The 20,570-nt window shown below is 39.8% G+C and overlaps 1 protein-coding gene across 1 annotated transcript; it reads right to left on the bottom strand.

Moving 5' to 3' along the window:
- Nucleotides 1–262: 262 nt before the first annotated feature.
- Nucleotides 263–1,213, bottom strand: LOC114630191 (vomeronasal type-1 receptor 4-like). Its single transcript, XM_028778278.1, has one exon. The coding sequence runs from the start codon at nt 1,208–1,210 to the stop codon at nt 263–265; it is 948 nt and encodes a 315-aa protein (XP_028634111.1). The 5' UTR covers nt 1,211–1,213.
- Nucleotides 1,214–20,570: the final 19,357 nt, after the last annotated feature.

The following is a 20,570-nucleotide window of genomic DNA, read 5'->3' as shown; positions in this document are numbered from 1 at the left end:
TAAAATACTGTTCAAAATAATTAATATATGTTCATTTTGCCAAAATGTCATAATTTGAGTGGGTAATAAATATTAAAATTATTAAAATTTTGTACATGGAATTGTATTCAAGAAAAATGTCAACTACCTGAACTTTTCTAGTGTCCTGAATGTCTGAATTATAACTAAGTCATTTCAGGTATTCAAGGTCCACATTCAAATTCTTTATTCCATGAAAATCATTAAGACACTGTTTTAACATCAAGTAAGTGTAGGTTTTGGTTCAGCCATTGAGTGAACGATGAAAACAGGTCATTCTCAGTACAGGAAATGAGGAAGTGAATTGCAAAATAACTTTATTATTCTTCATGAGTAAAAAAGGGCAGATGGTTGGGTAACTCGTTGTTAAAATCGTATCAATTGCTTCCAATCTTTGAATTTTTTCTCTTGTATAAAAACCATAAAGGGTGATGGAGTTGTTCAACCAGTAAGTTAACACAAAACAGCTCACCAGAGACAGAATGCTGTGAGTGGCTTTGCGCTCAGGAGATAACTGAGAGGAAAGACTTTGGCTGTGGAGATGCTGGGCTGTCTTGTGATGTCTGTGTAGGAAGATCACCATGTAGAGGCTGGCCCACATCATGATGGCCACATAGAAGAGATCATGAGTGATGATAAGGCTAAAAAATGATCCTGACTCATCCTTCTGAAATTTTTTGTTTTGACAATAACCATGTGAATAACCATGGCCAATGTGAGTAACATTGGTTTTGGCAATTACCAAGTCAAGCATATATCCGTAGATGAGTATGTTAATCAGCCAGGAGCAAAGTAAGGAATAAAAAATCCATCTAGAGAGTCTAGGTTTAAGCCAGGCCCACTTAGAATTACTGGGAGTGACAGTGATGACTTGAAATATGCTTAGAACAGAGGTTGTACAGATGGACAAACCCCGGGTGATTCTGAATGAAAACAAAACTGCCTTACAACCGATATCGTCCAGAAAATTGGGTACTCTAAAGGAAAACATGATATCTTTTATCAATGTGAACATGATTGTTGACAGATTAACTATTGTCAGGTGCAGGAAAACTGAATCTATTAACTTCTTAAAATGAGACCTGAAAAGGAACATGTATATATATAACATTAACAGTGATGAGTTTCCTATCACACCAAGACAAAACTGGAATATGAGAAGGATCTGAAAGATGGTGTTGCTTGGAAGCATTATGTTAATATGGGGCAGGTTAGTTAGTTGTAGAGTATGAAATAAATGGACAAATTGTGAGATAGAAACTGAATGAGGAGTCGACTGGAGACTGTTCCACATGGGTATCCATCCCATGTGCAGTCACCAAAGATAGATGTTGATGTGGATGTCGGGAATTGCATACTGACCGACTGATATACCTGTGTTCTTAGAGGTCTGCCAAATTTTGACATATACAGAGGCAGATGCTCACACCTAACCATTGAACTTATCATGGGGTTCCCAATGGAAGAGTTAGAGAGAAGAGTGAAGGAGCTGAAAAGGTTTGTGGTCCCATGGTGAGAGCAACAATACCAACCAACCAGAGCTCCCAGGATCTAAACCACCAGCCTGGAAGCATATAGGGAGGGATCCATGGCTCCAGCTGTATATATAAGGGAGGATATCCTCGATGGGCATAGGTGGGAGAGGTGATCCTTGTTCCAGTGACGGCTGGATGCCCCAGTGTGGGGGAATTCGAGGGTGGGGAGGTGGAAATGATCTGGTGGGTGGGGGCACATCCTCATAGAAGCAGGAGGAGGGCGCATGGCATAGGGGGTTCCTGGGTGGGGGGAAAACAGTGAAAGGTGATCACATCTGAAATGTAAATAAAATATCCATTTAAAAAATTTCAGAAAAAAATCAAATGAACTGACAATGTTTGTAAACTCAGGATTTTTTGGTTTTGTCTTGGCATTGAACAGTTCTATTTTTGCCTAGATTTCCTGGCCCTCAGAATTATTTTAGCAGTACTAGCTGTCAACATTCAACATCTGGCTAGTATCAAACTTGATTAGTAGTATACCTTTAACACAAAGCTGTAGGATAAAAAGGGTTTTTTTCTTTTCTTTTGTTTTTGTTTTTTTTTTGTTTTTCTTTTTTTTTTTATCTGCAGAAGTTGTTCTTTGCATACTACCATAATTTTTCTTATATAATTTTCTGAGGGATTTGTAATAATCTAACTTGGCCCAGAATTAACTCACTTCTCATTAATATATAAATCACTTATGGTTGGTTTGTACACACAGCATTCCTTATTGTTTAGCAATCCTGTGATAATTTTGTTATAGGCAAATTATTACATTGACAGTTTATCATCCACTATATCTTCTGGGTACCTCTGTATCAACCAAATTCTGTAGGGACAAACACATAACAGGGAATTACTGCTGGAAAAATGATCAACATTATCATCCATCCACAGTGTCCTACCCCTTGATCACCAGATGTTCTTATTTGCTAGATGATGGTGATGAAATACTGGCAGACAGAAAAAGGGGGCAAGTGGTTACAGTGTATTTAGCAGTGGATGAAACTGTATAGATCATTTAGTCCAACACCTTAAAACTATACAGAGCCATAATATTCTTTGGAGAGTCATTTTAATTTGTTTTTGGTACTGCAAAGAAGCAAAAACAAACTCTCTCAATTTATCCATTTAACGAAAATTTTGCATGTCTTCTTTGACCTAGGCATTGTCTTTTTAGTTTAGTTCCTGGGGATTTAGACATATACACTGTATCAACAAGAGAGTGTAGAGAGAATGAATGTCAGTGTGTTTGTGTGTGTGTGTGTGTGTGTGTGTGTGTGTGTGTGTGTGTGTGTGAGAGAGAGAGAGAGAGAGAGAGAGAGAGAGAGAGAGAATGAGAATATCCAGTAGTCAATTTTTCAACTAGGCTAATGAAAACAAGGTAGCAATGGAAATGGGTATGTACTCAGAAGGTGATACTTAGGAAGTTGATTAACATTAACACTGAAAACTCAATGGTGAGAAACAGCCAGTGTTACCAAAAATCAATTCGAGTGAACAGTACACTTTTACCTTTTCCACATATGTATGGGAACAGTATGATTTCTGCATGTACTTGTAGTTTAATCCCTATTTCCAGGATGATCATAGGTTACAGTCTGCCCAGGAAAATTGAAGTTTATACTTGTTATACTTGTGTAATTATTAGTAGAGCTCTCTTTGAATCCTATTATGTCCTGGTTTGGATGATATACAATAGTTTTGTTAACATTAACAAAATTATTGAGTCTAATATATTTGGAAAAAAGTAAAGAATTGCTTTACTTTGCCTTAAAAAAAATAACATTACAGGGCTGGAAAGACAACTCTGAGAATAAAGTGCTTGTCATGCAAGCCTCAGAAAGTAAGTTTAGCTATCAAGCCTCAATGTAAAGGTTGAAGGTGGTGGACTGGGTAGCATGGTGACAGGTGGACCCCTGAAGCCTACTGACCAGCTAGACTAGCCAACTGATGTACTCCAGGTTGAGTGAGAGATCCTGACTCAAACAATTTGGAAGAGACAGAAGAAGACAAGTGATGCCAATGTCTATCCTTACACATGCATGAACAAGGGAGCATACACATATATGCACACGCCTCAGTCAAAAAAAAGTGAAAACTCAAGTATTTCACAGGAAGTTAAAAATAAATGCCAATTTTGGAAATCATATAATGAAAAACTCCATTATTAAAATGAGCTGCAGGGGAATAAAACAAAAGCTTCAGGAATGCCATATATAGCTTGATCTTGCAAGCCCTTTATTGTCTTGGGAATACTTTTATTCCTGCCAATCATGCTGTTAAAGCTTATCTTTTTTTAATTTTAATTTTTTATTTGGATATTTTATTTATTTACAATACAGATCTCATCATCTTTCCGCATTTCCCCTCTGTAGAACCCATCTAAATAGTCCTATAATCCCAAAACAAAGAGCAGCAGTCATTAAAATCTCCCTACAAAAAAGCCCAGGACCAGAAGGTTTTAGTGCAGAATTCTATCAGACCTTCCAAGAAGATCTAATACCAATTCTCTGTAAACTATTCCACAAAATAGAAACAGAAGGAACACTACTCAGTTCATTCTATGAAGTTACGATTATGCTCATATTGAAACCCCACAAAGACCCAACAATGAAGGTGAACTTCAGACCAATCTCCCTTGAAACTGAAAATGGACCTCATTTTCGGCAAAGATTCTGCATAGAGGCCTACCAACCTAAGAGTGAAGTGCATTGCCTTTGATAATGCATAGTGCACCACAGTTAAGCAAGGCATTCTTGTCAGAGCAACCTAAGACAGCTCAATCTTGCTATGAAACAAAAAAGGGGTAGAAGCAGAGAACTTTTGGGGCTGCTTGGCAAGAAATATTATGGGCCAAGGTCAAGGAAATGGGCTGCTTGGCAGGAATATGACATTGGCCAAGGACAAGGAAATGGGTTTCAGGCAGGAATCTGACATTAGGCTAGAACAAAGAAGTAATTTCAGGCAAGAATTTAAATCTTAGTCTAGAAGAAGGAAGTAGGCTTCAGACATGAAAATGACTTTGAGATAGGACAGAGAAGATGGCTCAGATATTTTCGTCATTCTATAAGCCCTTAGAAACAGTGATCATGGGAGTGTTCATCGAACTTTGCTAGTTGCCTTGACTGTTCTTTGACTATTTGTGTTTATTTTCTTGCTTGTTCCTTGACTGTATGCATCTATTGTATTGCTAGTTACTCATTCTAGAACTGACATTAATACTTGCATGTAATTAAAATGCTTTTTGTAAAAGCAAAAAGGAGGAGGGGGTGGCATGTGATAGGGGGTTTCTATGGAGGGAAAATGGGGAAAGGAGATGACATCTGAAATGTAAATGAATCAAATGTTCAATAAAATAAAATAAAAAAAGAACTGCAGTGTGACTCCTATAAAACTGTGTGTGTAAAATAGATAAGAGATGTGAGAAAACAACAGTATACTTAAGAGAAAATTTAAAATGAAATCTAAGATAAAGGATTTAAATAAATAAAAGCAGAACAATAGCAAGCAGCAGATACATACAGTAAAAAAGCCAAAGCCACTGTCTAGTAGAGAACATGCTAACAGTAGAGACTGAACTGTTGTCTGGAAGGAAAAACTAAGCACCAGGATTTAATGTTGTATACAGCAGCTGGGACATGCCAAATGCCTGTTAAATGATTACATTATGACTACTTAAGCCACTATGGGGCTTTAAGAGACATGTCCAAAATTCTATACATTAAAACATCCTTGAAAACATTTTAGAACTATAAAATTTCAGATGGGCATTCATCCTGTGATTCAATCATTGGATCATTTGCAAGAATATTATCAAAAGAAAAAATGGGAGCTTGAGATGGCTCAGTAGTTAAGAGTGCTGGCTGATCTTCCAGAGAGCCTGTGTTCAATTCCAATCACTATATGGAGGCTCTTACCTGTCTGTAAGAACAAATCCAGAGGATTTGATACTTTCTGCTGATTTTCCTGGAGCACTCCACTCATGTGTTTTACAGACATACATGTAGGGAAACCAACATACACATAAAATACATGAATAAAAATATTAAAGAAGAAAACACATTTATGAAGACAAAGGGGAGTATTGTACACAAAAAAATAAAAAAGGAACATCCTAACTTGACAGAAAAGTAGGAGAAAAACATATCTAAAAAACAAAGCAAACACTGAAATGTACTGTAAATGGAGTGGTAGATTAGGGGAGAAGAGAGAAACAGTGGGAAGTTTGCAGTACATACCTCCTCTTGCTCTGAGTGCAGCATGCTACAAACCCTTGTTCAGGGCAGCGTGACTCCCAAAGACATGAAGGATCACAGGCATGAAGTGTCTTGGAAAGCCTGCCTCTCAGGAGCCATGACTAAATAAGGAACAGGATAGGAGGACTCTCCCTCCCATTCTGTCAATGACCTTGTTTACTGTGCATCATTTTAATGCACTCCTAGGAAAACATTACTCCCAGATACAATGTGATTCTCATGGTAATTGATTAAGCCAACTAAATGAGAGCTCAATCCCTGTCTGAAGATGTGCATTTTCCCAAGTTGGACTACATCAGAAAGAAAACTTCACTACCTAGAAAAATCATTAAAAGTTTGCAAGCAGATGTGGGAGTCATCACAGCTATTATCATCTTATGCTAGACGTTTCTACATTTCCCTGTTGATTTCTGCAATGATCCACTGTTCATTCAAAATTGTATTGTTCAGTCTTCAAATCTTGGTGCAATTTCTCTTGTTACTTATTTCTAGTTTTGTTATAGTATTATTTGATAATGTACAAGTAATTACACTGGTTCTTTTGTCTTTATATTATTATCAGTAGTAGTACTAATATTATTACTATTATTTATATTGTGTGTGTGTGTGTGCTTAAATATTGGCAGCATGATATCTCTGCACCACATGCATGCAGTGTTCATGGAGTTCAGATGAGGGTACTGGATTCCCTGGAACTGGTTACAGGATGGTTGTAGGCCACCATTTAGATTGTAGGAATTAATCAAACCATTGTCCTCTGGAACAGCAACCAATGTTGTTACCATTGTGCCATATCTCCAACTCCCTCATCTCTAATTTTATTAATTTGGATCTTCTCTTTACATCTTTTAATTACTTTGGGTAAAAGTTTGTCCATCTTAGCTGAGCAGTGATAAAACGTGTCTTTAACCCCAGCACACAGGAGGCAGAGGCAGGTAGATCTCTGAGTTTGAGACTAGCCTGGTCTCCCGAGCTAGTTCTAGGAGAGCAAGGGCCAGCCAGAAAAACCCTGTTTTAAAACAAGAAAAAGAACAACAACAGCAACAAAAACACAGACAAATAAAAATCCAAAAAACAAGACAAAATTGTAAATCTTGTTGATTGTTCTCAAAGAACCAACTCTTCATTTAATTGATTCTTTGTATTCTTTCTGTTGTTTCTAGTTCATGATTTCAGCCCTGAGTTTGATATTTTTCTTGCAGTATAATACTATTTCTGGGTGTTATGTCTTCTTTTTGTTCTAGAACTTTGAGGAGTGCTGCTAACTTACTTGTATGAGATCTCTCCATTTTTTTTAAATGTAGGCACTTAGTGCTATGATCTTGCTTCTTAGAACTGCCTCCATTGTATCCTATAATTTTGGGTATGGTGTGTGGGACGGAGGATCATGAAAGGATAGCATGGTTTCTGGTGGAGCATTGGCTAGAGATGGCCAGAGACCCACCGGGTATCCCTGCAAGGGACAGCATACACTTCGCCATGCTCCCAGACTCCAGGCTCTTGACATGAGACTGAAGACCTCCATTGATCAGCACCTTTCAGTCACGTAGAGCAATGCCCCTACCAGCCCGGCAACTGGTGGAGGATGTGCGCAAAGCCAGATCCAAGTGTACCCCTGCTGGCGTCCATGAAGAATCACTCCAGGGTACTCAAGGACAGTGAGTAACTACCGGCCTAGTTCAAAAGACTAAGCCTTTCTCTGTCCCCCATTTCCCACCTCTTTCTCTCTCAAGGTGTGCTCCTGGCCAGCTTCTCTTCTTTGACACTTAGCTACAGTCTAACTCCTGCCTAGCTCAAAAAACTAGGTCTCTCTCTCTCTCTCTCTCTCTCTCTCTCTCTCTCTCTCTCTCTCTCTCTCTCTCTCTCTCCATGTGTTCCTGGCCAGCTTCTTCCCTTTGACCTTTAGCTACAGTCTCCAGATCAATGGCAAGATGACAGCAATCCTCTGGCCTCCCTGTCTCCCCATCCCCCAGCCCCACAGAAAGGGTTCCTTCGCTGTTCTCTCTCTCTCCCTCCCTCCCTCCCTCTCCCTCCCTCCCTCCCTCTTCCTCCCTCCCCCCCTCCCTCCCTCCCTCCCTCCCTCCCTCCCACCCTCACCCCCCCTCTCTCTCTCTCTCTCTCTCTCTCTCTCTCCAAGCTATATTCCCCAGCATGTCTCCCCAAGACTCAGTATTTCATGCGCTGCTGTTAACCTCCTCCTCCTCCTCCTCCTCCTCCTCCTCTTTCTCCTCCTTCTCCTCCTCCATCATTTACAGTCAGTTACAGCCACTTAGTTCAGTCCATCTGCCTAAGCAGCAGGTCTGGGCCCTGTTTGCTCCCTTTGGCCTTGTATTTTACGTGAAGTTCCTTGATCCACTTGGACTTGAACTTTGTATAAGGAGATAAGAAACCCTCTAAATAAACCAAAGTAAAGATGATGATGATGGTGATGATGAGGAGGAAGAGGAGGATTGTTTTTAAAAATCCAAAGGGGAGTGAGAAAGAGGCTCCTGAAGTCCCAGTTGTACATTGGCAGTTGATGGCAACTATGAGAGGAGAGTCATTTTCTTTAGAGGTCTGGCCCCCAGCAGATTGATGGTAAGAAAGAGAGGTGTTGGGGGATGCTGACATATGTTGGATAGAGAGTTGGAATGGGAAGTGGACATGGTCAATAAATTGTATGCCATTTTCTAAAACTAAATAAAATGGTTTTTGATGGTTTGATTTTTGTTTTCTTTGGGGTTTTGTTGTGGTGGTGGTGGTTTGGTTTGTTTGGTTTTTGTTTTCATTTTTGGTTGGTTTCTTCTAAGGGGCCTGGGGTTTGAGGTAGGATTTCACTATGTAACTTTGGATGTCCTGGAACTCACTGTGTAGACCATGCTGGCCTCAAACTCACAAAAATTCACCTACCTCTGACATCCAAGTACTGAAATTAAAGGTATGGGCTGTCACCAGCACCACCCATCATAAAATGTTATTTTTAAAAATCAAAAAATATTAATTTTTTTAAAAATCATGACTATGAGGAAAGACACCAAGATTGACCTCTGGCTCTCACATGCCCATGCATGAGTGTGCACATGAACACACAGACCCAAAACCAATTCGACTAATGCCGGTCATGGAGATTCTCATGTGTATTGTGAAACCCGGTTGCTTGGTTTCACAGCAATCACTTTTTTAAGACTTGGATGGGAGTTTTACCTCTACCATTTTTGTGTTGTGCTTTCAGAGGCCAGAAGAGGGAGCCAGGTTGCCAAGTAACTGGAATTACAGATGATTGTGAACTACCTTGTGAGTGCTAGGTACTGAGCCAGGTCCAATGCACAAGCAACAAGTGGTCTTAACTGCTGGGTCACTTGTCACCTTCCAAGGATTTTCATTTAAAATACTGATGAGAGGTTTCTTTGTGGCCATCATGATGTAGACTCAAGAGCCCAGCATCTCCACACCTCAAGCCTCGCCTCCAGCCATCTCCTGGACATAATCCACACCCAGCATGCTGTTGCTGTGTTGTTTTAAGAATTGAACAGCTTTGTCAGTAGTATTGGTTTTATACATCTGAAGAAGAAGATCAAAGGTTAGGTGGGGGTTAATATAATTTTAACAATACACATTTTTCACAAAAGCTATGAAAAAGAATCAAGCTAGTTCTCCATACACTGATGAGTATATATTTAAAATTGCAGATAAATGAATAAACACAAATATCCTCATTTGAAGAAATTGAGAAAAATGCTAATGTGACTGGGAACAAGGTCGAGTTGCTGGTGCTGAAGGCATTCTCAGTGGCTTGGTGAGAAACAGAGATAGATGAGGTAGAGAAATGGGTTCATATGACCTGCATGTGCAATTCCAAGTGCTGCATTTGCAGCAGATCAAGTGTTGGGAAACACAGCTAGTTAAGGTCGAAGTTACCCAGTCCACATAGCTCCCCTGAGTTCAGCACACAATGGAGGACTCCTTTTCCCTGCAGGGCTTCCTCTTCTCTACCTTACTAAGGATCCCAACCCCACAGTCTACCTGAGGAACATCACATAATCCTAGGGAAAATTATAAAGTCAACTTCCTGGAAACCCTCTCCATGAAAATGAGCTGTCTCTAGAACCTGGGAATAAAGGAAGCCACTACATCCATCCACCCCTCTTTTTTGCTGTCTTTTTTATATTCAAGTCTTGAATAGTTGAACACCAATATGCGGTGTTCATGGCTGTCACAGTCATGGCATAACCAGGAGACAGTGTTTCATGATATTGTTCCTTTGGAAATTTCAAATCATTGCTGTCTTCTTACAATGTTCTTGGGTCTCAAACAAGATATAATAGGTGTCATGATTCGGGATCCAGACTTCATGACCAGTTATTCCAAGCACTTTGAACACTTGTGAATCTTCATATTAAATATAGACCTCTGATAAGAAGTTTTTGTGATCTGGGCTGAACTAAGACTTGTCTGTGGGTATAAGCATAACTATTTGGAAAGCAGATTGACCAGTGTGTGTTTTGCAAAACTGAGCAATCTTAGAGGCAAACTCTATTGTTGAGGAAAGATGTATTACAACGATGACAATCCATGTTCTATGTGGTCAAAATAACTCCAAGTATGCTATTATATTCTCTATGGAATCTTAAAACATGCCTTAAGAGCAGAAGGCACAGTGGTCTCCACTGGAATAGTGTGAGTGTTCTCTGCAGCCCTGCTTGGAGTGCAGCTTTTTTTTTAACAGTTGTGATAATTCCCACCGGTGTCTTAAAACTTTTAATGACTTCCTCAATCCTCAAGTTCACTTTCTGATACGGTAAATCCTGGGAAAATGCACAGCTTCAGAAATAGATTTTACACTTGGTATGTTAAAGTTATTGGGAGAGTGATTTTTTTCTTCTCGGTACGTCAAAGTAATGCTCAGTAAACAAGTTCATTGCCACCATGGGTGAAAAGCTGGTTCATGTCCCCTGGGAGGAAGGGTCCTGTCATCCAGTCCTTGATTTAGCCAGGCTTCCTGCTAGGCAGCCTTTCCAAGATACATCCTACCTCTGAGATTCACACTGCCCTGAGGTTTCCCAGTGCTCAGTGCTCAGAGGCAGAGAAAGGCATGATGAGCGTCACACTGATCCTCTTCCCCAGTCTACCCTGTCTTAGACTTTGGACGTTTTTTCCTTCAGATTTCCTTTTCTCCCATTTTTCCTTCCCAGATAACTAAATTGTATCTTTCTTGTTTTTCTTGCCAATCCTTGTCTTTAGTTCTAAATATTTTCATTATTTTCCTACTTTAATTTGCTCATTTATTTATTCATTTTCATCTGTTGAAGAATCTCCCCATGCCCTTTATCCTTCCGTTTCTACCTAAACTACGTATACTTTCATTAGAGTTAAATCCATACAGTGTATGCCGTATAATAAAGAGTACCTTTCTAGTGTTCCTTTGAACACTCGAGCTATATGCTCATTAGCATTTACACATTACCCATCCATTACCTCTGATGTGTTTGTGTTTTTGTTAAAATATGGACATACTAACAGGTCACTGGATTGTAATGTTTTGGTGATGACTTATGGCTTATTTGACATGTAATAGAAAACATTATACATTTTGTGTATTTAGTCCAATTTGGTCTTTATTGTTGTTGATTCATTGGTGCTTCATGAGATCTAATTGCCAGATACACATCCTATCTGTATATTGTACTATGAACTTGATTACATGCACAAGCATGACTTTCATGACTTTTGCCCATAATTCCTTAATGCATCACACTGCCACTTCCATTTCTCACATATAAGTAAGAATCTTCCCATTGGGTTTGTGAATTTCTACTCCAGATTCCATATTTGATGATATATGTTATGTTTAACTGTGTGAGAATGCTTTATTTCACATACACAATCATCTGAAATTCTGTTCATTTCCTTACAAATAATAAAAGAGTGACAGGAAAATATATTTCTCTGAGAATGTGTTCAACACTGGGCTATGTATTGTATCAGCCATCTCTTTGTGTTCTGAATCACAGAAGCTCTACATAGGGATTGAGCCCCCAAAATGACCCAAAGGTTGGACTCAGAAACAAATTCCAATTGAAAAATCTTTCATTGAGAATTGTTTTTAATTTATTCTTTTCTTTTGTGCGTACAGTGTTTGGGTTGCATGCATGTTTGTGAAGTGTGTGAGCATGTATGTTTGTGATGTATGTGCATATCTGGTGCCACAGAGGCAGGAAAAGGGTATCACATCCCCTGGAAATGGACTTACAATTGTAAGCTTCCAAGTGAGTGCTAGATTCTGCTCTGAGTTCCTGGAAAAGCAGCTAGTGCACTTTACCACTGAATGATCTCTCATTTTTGTTGTGAATTTAAGGTTAAACAGCTTGGATGAGTTTAAGGGTGCAACTGAACCTCCAAAAGTGTAAAGATATATGTGTTACTGTCTACTTAGGAAAGATTAGAACTTTCAAATGGAGTTTTAAAAATATACAGTGTGAAATTTGGGCTCTGTTCCTGTGTCTGCTGCTGTGTCTGGTTGTCACCATGTGGGAGCTGTTTCTCAACAGGAATGACATGATGTCACTGATTGGAGTCCCCGGGGCAGAATCATCAAATTGATTGTGCAATGAAAGCTATTAAGTAAGGTTCTTCAACAGTTGGTCTGATGTAAAAAACACATGCAGTGTTGTTTGCACTGAAGAGGGCACAGTCAGGGTTTGCCACTCACCAGAAGAAAATTCTCCACGTTGACAACCATATTGGTACCTCAATTGCAGGTCTAACTGCTGATGCCAGATTGTTATGTAACTTTATATGTCAGAAGTGTCTGGATTCCACATTTGTATTTGACAGTCCACTTCCTGCATCTCCTTTTATGTAAGCCCAGCACCAGATGGTTTTAGTGCTGAATTTTATCAGACCTTCAAGGAAGACCTAATACCAATTCTCTTCAAACTATTCCATAAAAACAGAAGGAACACTACTTAATTTGTTATGATGCTACAATTACACTCATACCCAAACCCCACAAAGACCCAACAAAGAAAGAGAACTTCAGAATAATCTCCCTTATGAACATCAATGCAAAAACACTCAATAAAATTCTAGCAAACCAAATCCAAGAACACATCAAAATAATCATCCATCATGATCAAGGAGGTTTTATCCCAGGAATGCAGAGATGGTTCAATATTCAGAAATCCATCAATGTAATCCACTATATAAACAAACTCAAAGAAAAAAACCACATGATCATCTCACTAGATGCTGAGAAAGAATTTGACAAAATTCAACATCCCTTCATGATAAAAGTCTTGGAAAGATTAGGAGTTCAAGGCCCCTACCTAAACATAGTAAAACCAATTTACAGCAAACCAGTAGCTAACATCAAACTAAATGGAGAGAAACTTGAAGCAATCCCACAAAGATCAGGGACTAGAAAAGTCCCTGATCAATATAGTACTGGAATACCTATTCAATATAGTAATGGAAGTCCTAGACAGAGCAATTAGACAACAAGAAGAAGTCAAAGGGATACAAATAGGAAAGGAAGAAGTCAAAATATCACTATTTGCAGATGATATGATAGTATACTTAAGTGACCCCAAAACTTCCACCAGAGAACTCCTAAACCTGATAAATAACTTCAGCAAAGTGGCTGGTTATAAAATCAACTCAAACAAATCAGTAGCCTTCCTCTACATGAAACATAAACAGACTGAAAAAGAAATTATGGAAATGACACCCTTAACAATAGTTGCAAATAATATAAAATACCTTGGTGTGAATCTAACCAAGCAAGTGAAAGACCTGTATGACAACAACTTCAGGTCCCTGAAGAAAGAATCGAAAAAGATCTCAGAAGATGGAAAGATCTCCCATGCTCATGGATTGGCAGGATTAATATAATAAAAATGGCCATCTTGCCAAAAGCAATCTACAGATTCAATGCAATTCCCATTAAAATCCCAACTCAATTCTTCACAGAGTTAGAGAAGGAAATTCTCAAATTCATATGGAATAACAAAAAACCCAGGAAAGTGAGAACTATTCTCAACAATAAAAGAACTTCTGGAGGAATCACCATCCCTGACCTCAAGCTGTACTACAGATCAATAGTGATAAAAACTACCTGGTATTGGTACAGAGACAGGCAGGAAGATCAATGGAATAGAATTGAAGACCCAGAAATGAACCCACACACCTATGGTCACTTGATCTTTGACAAAGGAGCTAAAACTGTCCAGTGGAAAAAGGACAGCTTTTTCAACAAATGCTCCTGGTTCAACTGGAGGACAACATGTAGAAGAATGAAAATTGATCGATTCTTATCTCCTTGTACAAAGCTCAAGTCTAAGTGGATAAAGGACCTCCACATAAAAGCAGATACACTGAAACTAATAGAAGAGAAGATGAGGAAGAGCCTCGAATACTTGGGCACAGGGGGAAAGTTCCTGAACAGAACACCAATGGCATATGCTCTAAGATCAAGAATTGACAAATGGGACTTCATAAAATTGCAAAGTCTCTGTAAGGCAAAGGACACTGTCAATAGGACAAAACGACAACCAACTAATTAGGAAAAGATCTTTACCAATCCTACATCTGATAGAGGGCTAATATCCAATATATACAAAGAACTCAAGAAATTAGACTCCAGACAACCAAATAACCCTATTAAAAAATGAGGTATAGAGCTTAACAAAGAATTTTCAACTGAGGAAACTCGAATGGCCAAGAAGCACCTCAAGAAATGTTCTGTATCCTTAGTCATCAGGGAAATGCAAATCAAAACAACCCTGAGATTCCATCTCACACCAGTCAGAATGGCTAAGATTAAAAACTCAGATGATAGTAGATGCTGACGAGGGTGTGGAGAAAGAGGAACACTCCTCCATTGTTGGTGGGACTGCAAGATGGTGCAACCACTTTGGAAATCAGTCTGGCAGTTCCTCAGAAAATTAAACATAGCATTACCTGAGGATCCAGCTATACCACTCCTAGGCATATACCCAGAAGATGCTTGAACATATAACAAGGACATATGCTCAACTATATTCATAGCAGCCTTATTTATAGCAACTATATTCATAGCAGCCAGGAGCTGGAAAGAACCCAGATGTCCTTCAACTGATGAATGGATTCAAAAATGTGGTATATCTACACAATGGAGTATTACTCAGCTATTAAAAACAATGAATACGAGAGCTTCCTAGGTAATTGGATGGAACTAGAAAATATCATCCTGAGTGAGGTAAGCCAATCACAAAAGAACACACATGGTATTCACTCACTGATTATTGGATATTAGCCCAGAACCTTGAAGTACCCAAGATGCAATTCATAGGCCACATGAAGCTCATGAAGAAGGAAGACCAAGTGGGGGTGATTCAGTCCTTCTTAGAAGGATAAACAAAATACTCAAGGGAGAAAATATGGAGACAAAGTGAGGAACAGAAACTGAAGGAGGGGCCATCTGATGACCATTCCACCTGAGTATCCATCCCATGTGCAGTCACCAAAGGTAGATGCTGATGTGGAAGTCAGTAAGTGCATGCTGATAAGGGCCTGATATGGATGTCTCCTCAGAGGTCTTCAAGAGTCTGACATGTTCAGAGGCAGATGCTCACAACTAGCCATTGAACTGCTAATGGGGTTCCCAATGGAGGAGTCAGAGTCAAGGTCATTGGAGCTGAAAGGGTTTGTGGCCCCATGAGGAGAGCAACAATACCAACCAACCACAGCTCCCAGGGTCTAAACCACCAGACTGGGAGCACTTAGGGAGGGATCCAGGGCTTCAGCTGAATAAGTAAGAGAGGAGGGCCCTGCTGGGCATAGGTGGAAGAAGAGATCCTTGACCTCATGAAGGCTGGACGCCCCAGGGTGTGGGAATTTGAGGGTGGGGAGGTGGGAGTGGAGGGGGTACGTAGGGGTTACATCCACAGAGAAGAAGGAGGAGGGGTGAGGGGATAGGGGGTTCCCGGGTGGGTGGGGGATGGGGTAAGGGGACAACATATGAAATGTAAATAAAACATCCAATAAAAAAAAAACAGCCGTTCCCATCAACATTTCCCTTTACGACCTCCATGGACCCCTGCCCATGAGGAAAACAGAGGATATTCCTCTCTTTGACCTACCCCCACCTCTTCGCCTTATAGGGCCCTCCTCTAAACCCCATCTCACATGTGCCCATAACATCACCATCACCAAATCAGTATATGTTATCCCTCCTGCCCTCCTCTTGTGCAAGGGCACTACAGGTGCCTGTATCAACCCTCATTTTCAGGGCTCCTGTGCCCCATGATTATTGTCCCCCAGGTTTATCTCTAGAACTCACCTTGCAGATGGGAGGAAGCCTAAAGAAGAGAGAGATCTTCATCCCTCTGCTCATTGGACTAGGCCTTGCTGTTTTGTTTGGTACTACTGGAACTGCTGGAGCAACCCTTGTCCAAACACAACATCTGGCTGGTGACTTCCAGGACAAGCTTGACCAGGCAATGGCCTCTACTACGGACAGCCTTGAATCCCTTCAACACCAGATAACCTCTATAGCAGGAGTGGCTCTCCAAAACTGGAGGGCCCTGGACTTGTTGACTGCTGAATAAAGGGGGACTTGTGTTTTGCTGGGAGAGAAATGTTGCTTCTATATCAATGAATCTGGGCTGGTAGAACAAGATGTACAAATGCTCAAGCATCTCCGGGGGAACCTCCAGGCACACTATGCTCCCAACACCCCTACCCCTTGGAAGTCTAATCCCTTGATGGCTCGGATTCTTTCCCTCCTTGGCCCCATACTAGCCATTGGAACCTTGCTTCTCTTAGCACCCTGCTTCATTCAGTTTCTAAAACAACAGATGAGTAGCATTGCAAAAGTAACTACCAATCAGGTGTTGGTTCAGTATCAAACTGTTCCCAACATAGGAGACACTTATTCTGATGACACCTCTCTTTTATAAAAGAAAAGAGAGGGAATTGTAGGGCAGCGAACTATAAGAAAAAGCCTGATGCCTGGTAGAATGAGCTTTATAACCCTAGAACCCTGGATAACCACTGGGACAGACAGCGTTCAAGCTCTTCCTAGGCCTCTGGCTCTCTCAGCTTCAGCCCTCCACAGACCCTAACACATAGAGTCCAATGGTCATCAGTCATGAAGGCGTAGCACCATCATGCAGAAGAGGCATTCCCAAGCTCACAGACCAAGCCAATAGGGGTTACCTGCTGCCAGACCTTAACCCACTCCAAAACTGTATATATGGGCCAAACTCAGAAGTAAAGGTGTGCAAGATTCTTCCTGTTGTCTGAGAACTTCTGTCTCAGTCCCTCTCCTCTTTGCCAGCCAACCAATGCCTCACCTGGACACTTCAAAGAGCTTTAACACTTTTCAAAGTGCAGTAAAATTTTTCCCCTCTCTGTTGCAGAGACACGGTTGGCAGCAGAGGCAGCAGCAGACTCTCCCTGTCTGCACTCCATCTCTCTGGACCACTCACAGACAGAAGCAGCCACCATTCGCACCCTGTCCTCAGCCAAGTCAGATATCCTCGTGGGACCCCATCTGGAGACGGACCCACAATGGTGGTACACATTTTTAATTCCAGAACTTTGAAGGTAGAAGCAGAATGATCTCTATGAGTTCAAGGCCAGCCTGGTATACAGAGTGAGTTCCAGGACAGACAGAACAATATAAACATAACAATATAATAGAATATTATTATTTTATCTCAAAATAATAGTAATAATATTAATAATAATGGTGGTGGTGATAGAAACTAAACAGCTATATGAAAACTGAGTTAACACATAAATCAAGAAATTTAATATGTTTCAGAATTGAAGAAAAATGAATACTCAGCATAACCAAACTTATGGGATACAGTGGAGGCAGTTCTAAGAAGTAAGGCCATACCACTAAGTGCCTACATAAAAAATGAAGAGAGCTCATAAAAGTAACTTTGCAGCACTCCTCAAAATTCTAGAACAAAAGAAGAAATGACACCCATAAAGGGTATTATACTACGAGAAATAATCAAACTCAGGGATGAAATGTTGAACTAGAAACAACAGAAAGAATACAAAGAATTAATGAAATAAAGAGTTGATTCTTTGAGAACAATCAACGAGATTGGCTATTTTTTCTGTTTTGGTTTTGTTTAGTTTTAGGTTTTGGTTTGTTTATGTTGTTGTTGTTGCAGGACAGGGTTTCTCAGGCTGGACTTTGCACTCCTAGAACTAGCTCTGTAGAACAGGCTGGTCTCAAACTCAGAGATCCACCTGCATCTGCCTCCTGAGTGTTGGGATTAAAGATATGTTTCACCGTTGCCTGGCTAAAAGGGACCAAATTTTACCCAAAGTAATGAAAAGATGTAAAGAGAAGATCCAAATTAATAGAATTAGAGATAAGGCAGCTCGAGACATGGCCCAATAGTTAACAACATTGGCTGCTCTTCCAGAGGACCCTGGTTTAATTAATTCCAAGAACCCACAAGGTAGCTCACAACCATCTGCTACCATTTCTAAGGAAACCAAAACCATTCTCTCAACTCCATGAGCACTGCATGCATGTGGTACACAGATAACATGCTGGCAACACCTAAGCAGACACACACAATAATAATAGAATAATACTATTAATCCTACTGATAATAATATAAAGACAAAAGAACCAGTGCAATCACTTGTACCTTAACAGATTATAGTAAAATAAAACTAGAAATAAGTAGCAAGAGAAATTTCACAACAATTTATAGACTGAACAATACAGTTTTGAATGAACAGTGGATCACTGCCAGTATGAACAGGGAAATGGAGAAATTTCTGGTATCAGAAGACAATGTCTGTGATTATTGCCACATCTGCTTGAAAACTTTTAATGAATTCCTATATAGTAAGTTTCCCTTTCTGATGTAGTTCAACTTGGAAAAATGCACATCCTCAGACAGAGACTGAGCTCTTATTTACTTGGCTTAATCAATTACCATGAGAATCACACTGTATCTTGGAGAGTAATGTTTTCCTTGGAGTGCATTAAAATGATGCTCAGTAAACAAGGTCATTGACAGCATGGGAGGGAGAGCCCTCCTATCCCATCCCTTATTTAGTCGTGGCTCCTGTTAGACAGCCTTCCCAAGACACTTCATGCCTGTGATGCTTCATGTCTAAGGTAAACACACTGCCCTGAACAAGGGTTTGTAACACACCACACTCAGAGCAAGATGAGGTATGGCAACCTTCCCACGGTTTCTCTTTTCGTGCCTAGTCTACCATTCTATTTACAACACCTTACAGTACCTTACACTTTGGAGATATTGTTTTGTTTTTCAGATATGATTTTCTCCTATTTTTCTGTCAAACTAGAATATCCCCTTTCTTTCATACTTTTCTATACAATACTTTCTTTAAATGTATTTTCTTCTTTAATTTTTTTATTCATGTATTTTATGTGTATTTTGGTTTGCCTACGTGTATGTGAAACACATGAGTGCAGTGCTCCAAGAAACCAGCAGAAGGTGTCAGATCCTATGGAGGTAGTCTCACAGACAGGTAAGCGCCTCTCTATGTTGATGGGAATTGAACCTAGGCTCACTGGAAGACCAGCCAGAGCTCTTAACCAATGAGACATCTCAAGCCCCAATTGTTTTCCTTTGTTAATACATTTGCATCTGATAAAGTCAATGATTCCATCAAAATGAGAAGAATGCCCATCTGAATTTGTATACTTCTAAAATATTTTGAAGGGTGTTTTTAAACATAGAATTTTGCACATTTCTCTTAAAGACCCATATTGGCTTAAGTGGTCATACTGTAATCTTTCAACAGGCATTAGGAGTTTCCCAACTGCTGTATACAACATTAAGTCCTGGTGCTGTGTCTTTCCTTCTGGACAACAGCACAGTCTCACTGAGGAATGTTAGAAAATTCTCTACAAGACAGTGGCTTTGTTTTTACTGTATGTATCTGCTGCTTGCTATTGTTCTGCTTTTATTTATTTAACTCCTCTATCTTAGATTTCATTTTAAATTTCCTCTTAAATATGCTGTTGTCTTCTCACATCTCTTATCTATTTTACACACACATTTCTAGAGGAGACACACTGCAGTTCATTTTAATAATGGATTTTTTTCCATTATGTGATTGCCAAAATTTGCATTCATTTTTAACTTGCTGATAATCAGGTGGGTTTTCACTTTCTTTTGTGTGAGGTGTGTCATGTATGTATGTGCTCACTTGTTCATGCATGTGTAAGAATAAAAATTGGTGTCATGTGTCTTCCTCTGTCTCCTCCAAATTGCTTCAGACAGTATCTCTGACTCAACCTGGAGTACATCAGTTGACTAGTCTAGCTGGTCAGTGGGCTTCAGGGGTCCACCTGTCACCACCCTGTCCAGTCCACACATTCAGCCTTTACATTGGGGCTTGATATCTGAATTCACTTTCTGTGGCTTGCATGACAAGCACTTTATTCTCATGATTGTCTTTCAAGCCCTGTGATGTTTGTTTATAACACAATATTATGGACATAGAATTTTATCTAAAAGCAAACTAAACCACTGGTGATCCTTTCTTTAATGTTGGTTACATGGCCACATTTACTCCTTAATGCATGTGTGCCCGATGACAAATGACTGCTGCTTTACTTGACTGTGTATGCTTAGTTACACTAGGGCTATCTCTAGATAAATATTTTAGACCCCATTTTCTCTTTTATCTGTTGGCTTGGTGAAATGCTAGATGACTTTGTTAAGATTTTCCATCAAGATGGGCATTTTACCACACACCTTCACTTCCAACACCAGGGAGGCAGAGGTGGGCAGATCTC

Source organism: Grammomys surdaster, unplaced genomic scaffold (genome assembly GCF_004785775.1).
Source record: "Grammomys surdaster isolate TR1022 unplaced genomic scaffold, NIH_TR_1.0 332, whole genome shotgun sequence".
NCBI classification, from domain to species: Eukaryota; Metazoa; Chordata; class Mammalia; order Rodentia; family Muridae; genus Grammomys; species Grammomys surdaster.
Note: the sequence above shows the minus strand (reverse complement) of the source record. Positions and strands in the feature narration are given on the sequence as shown.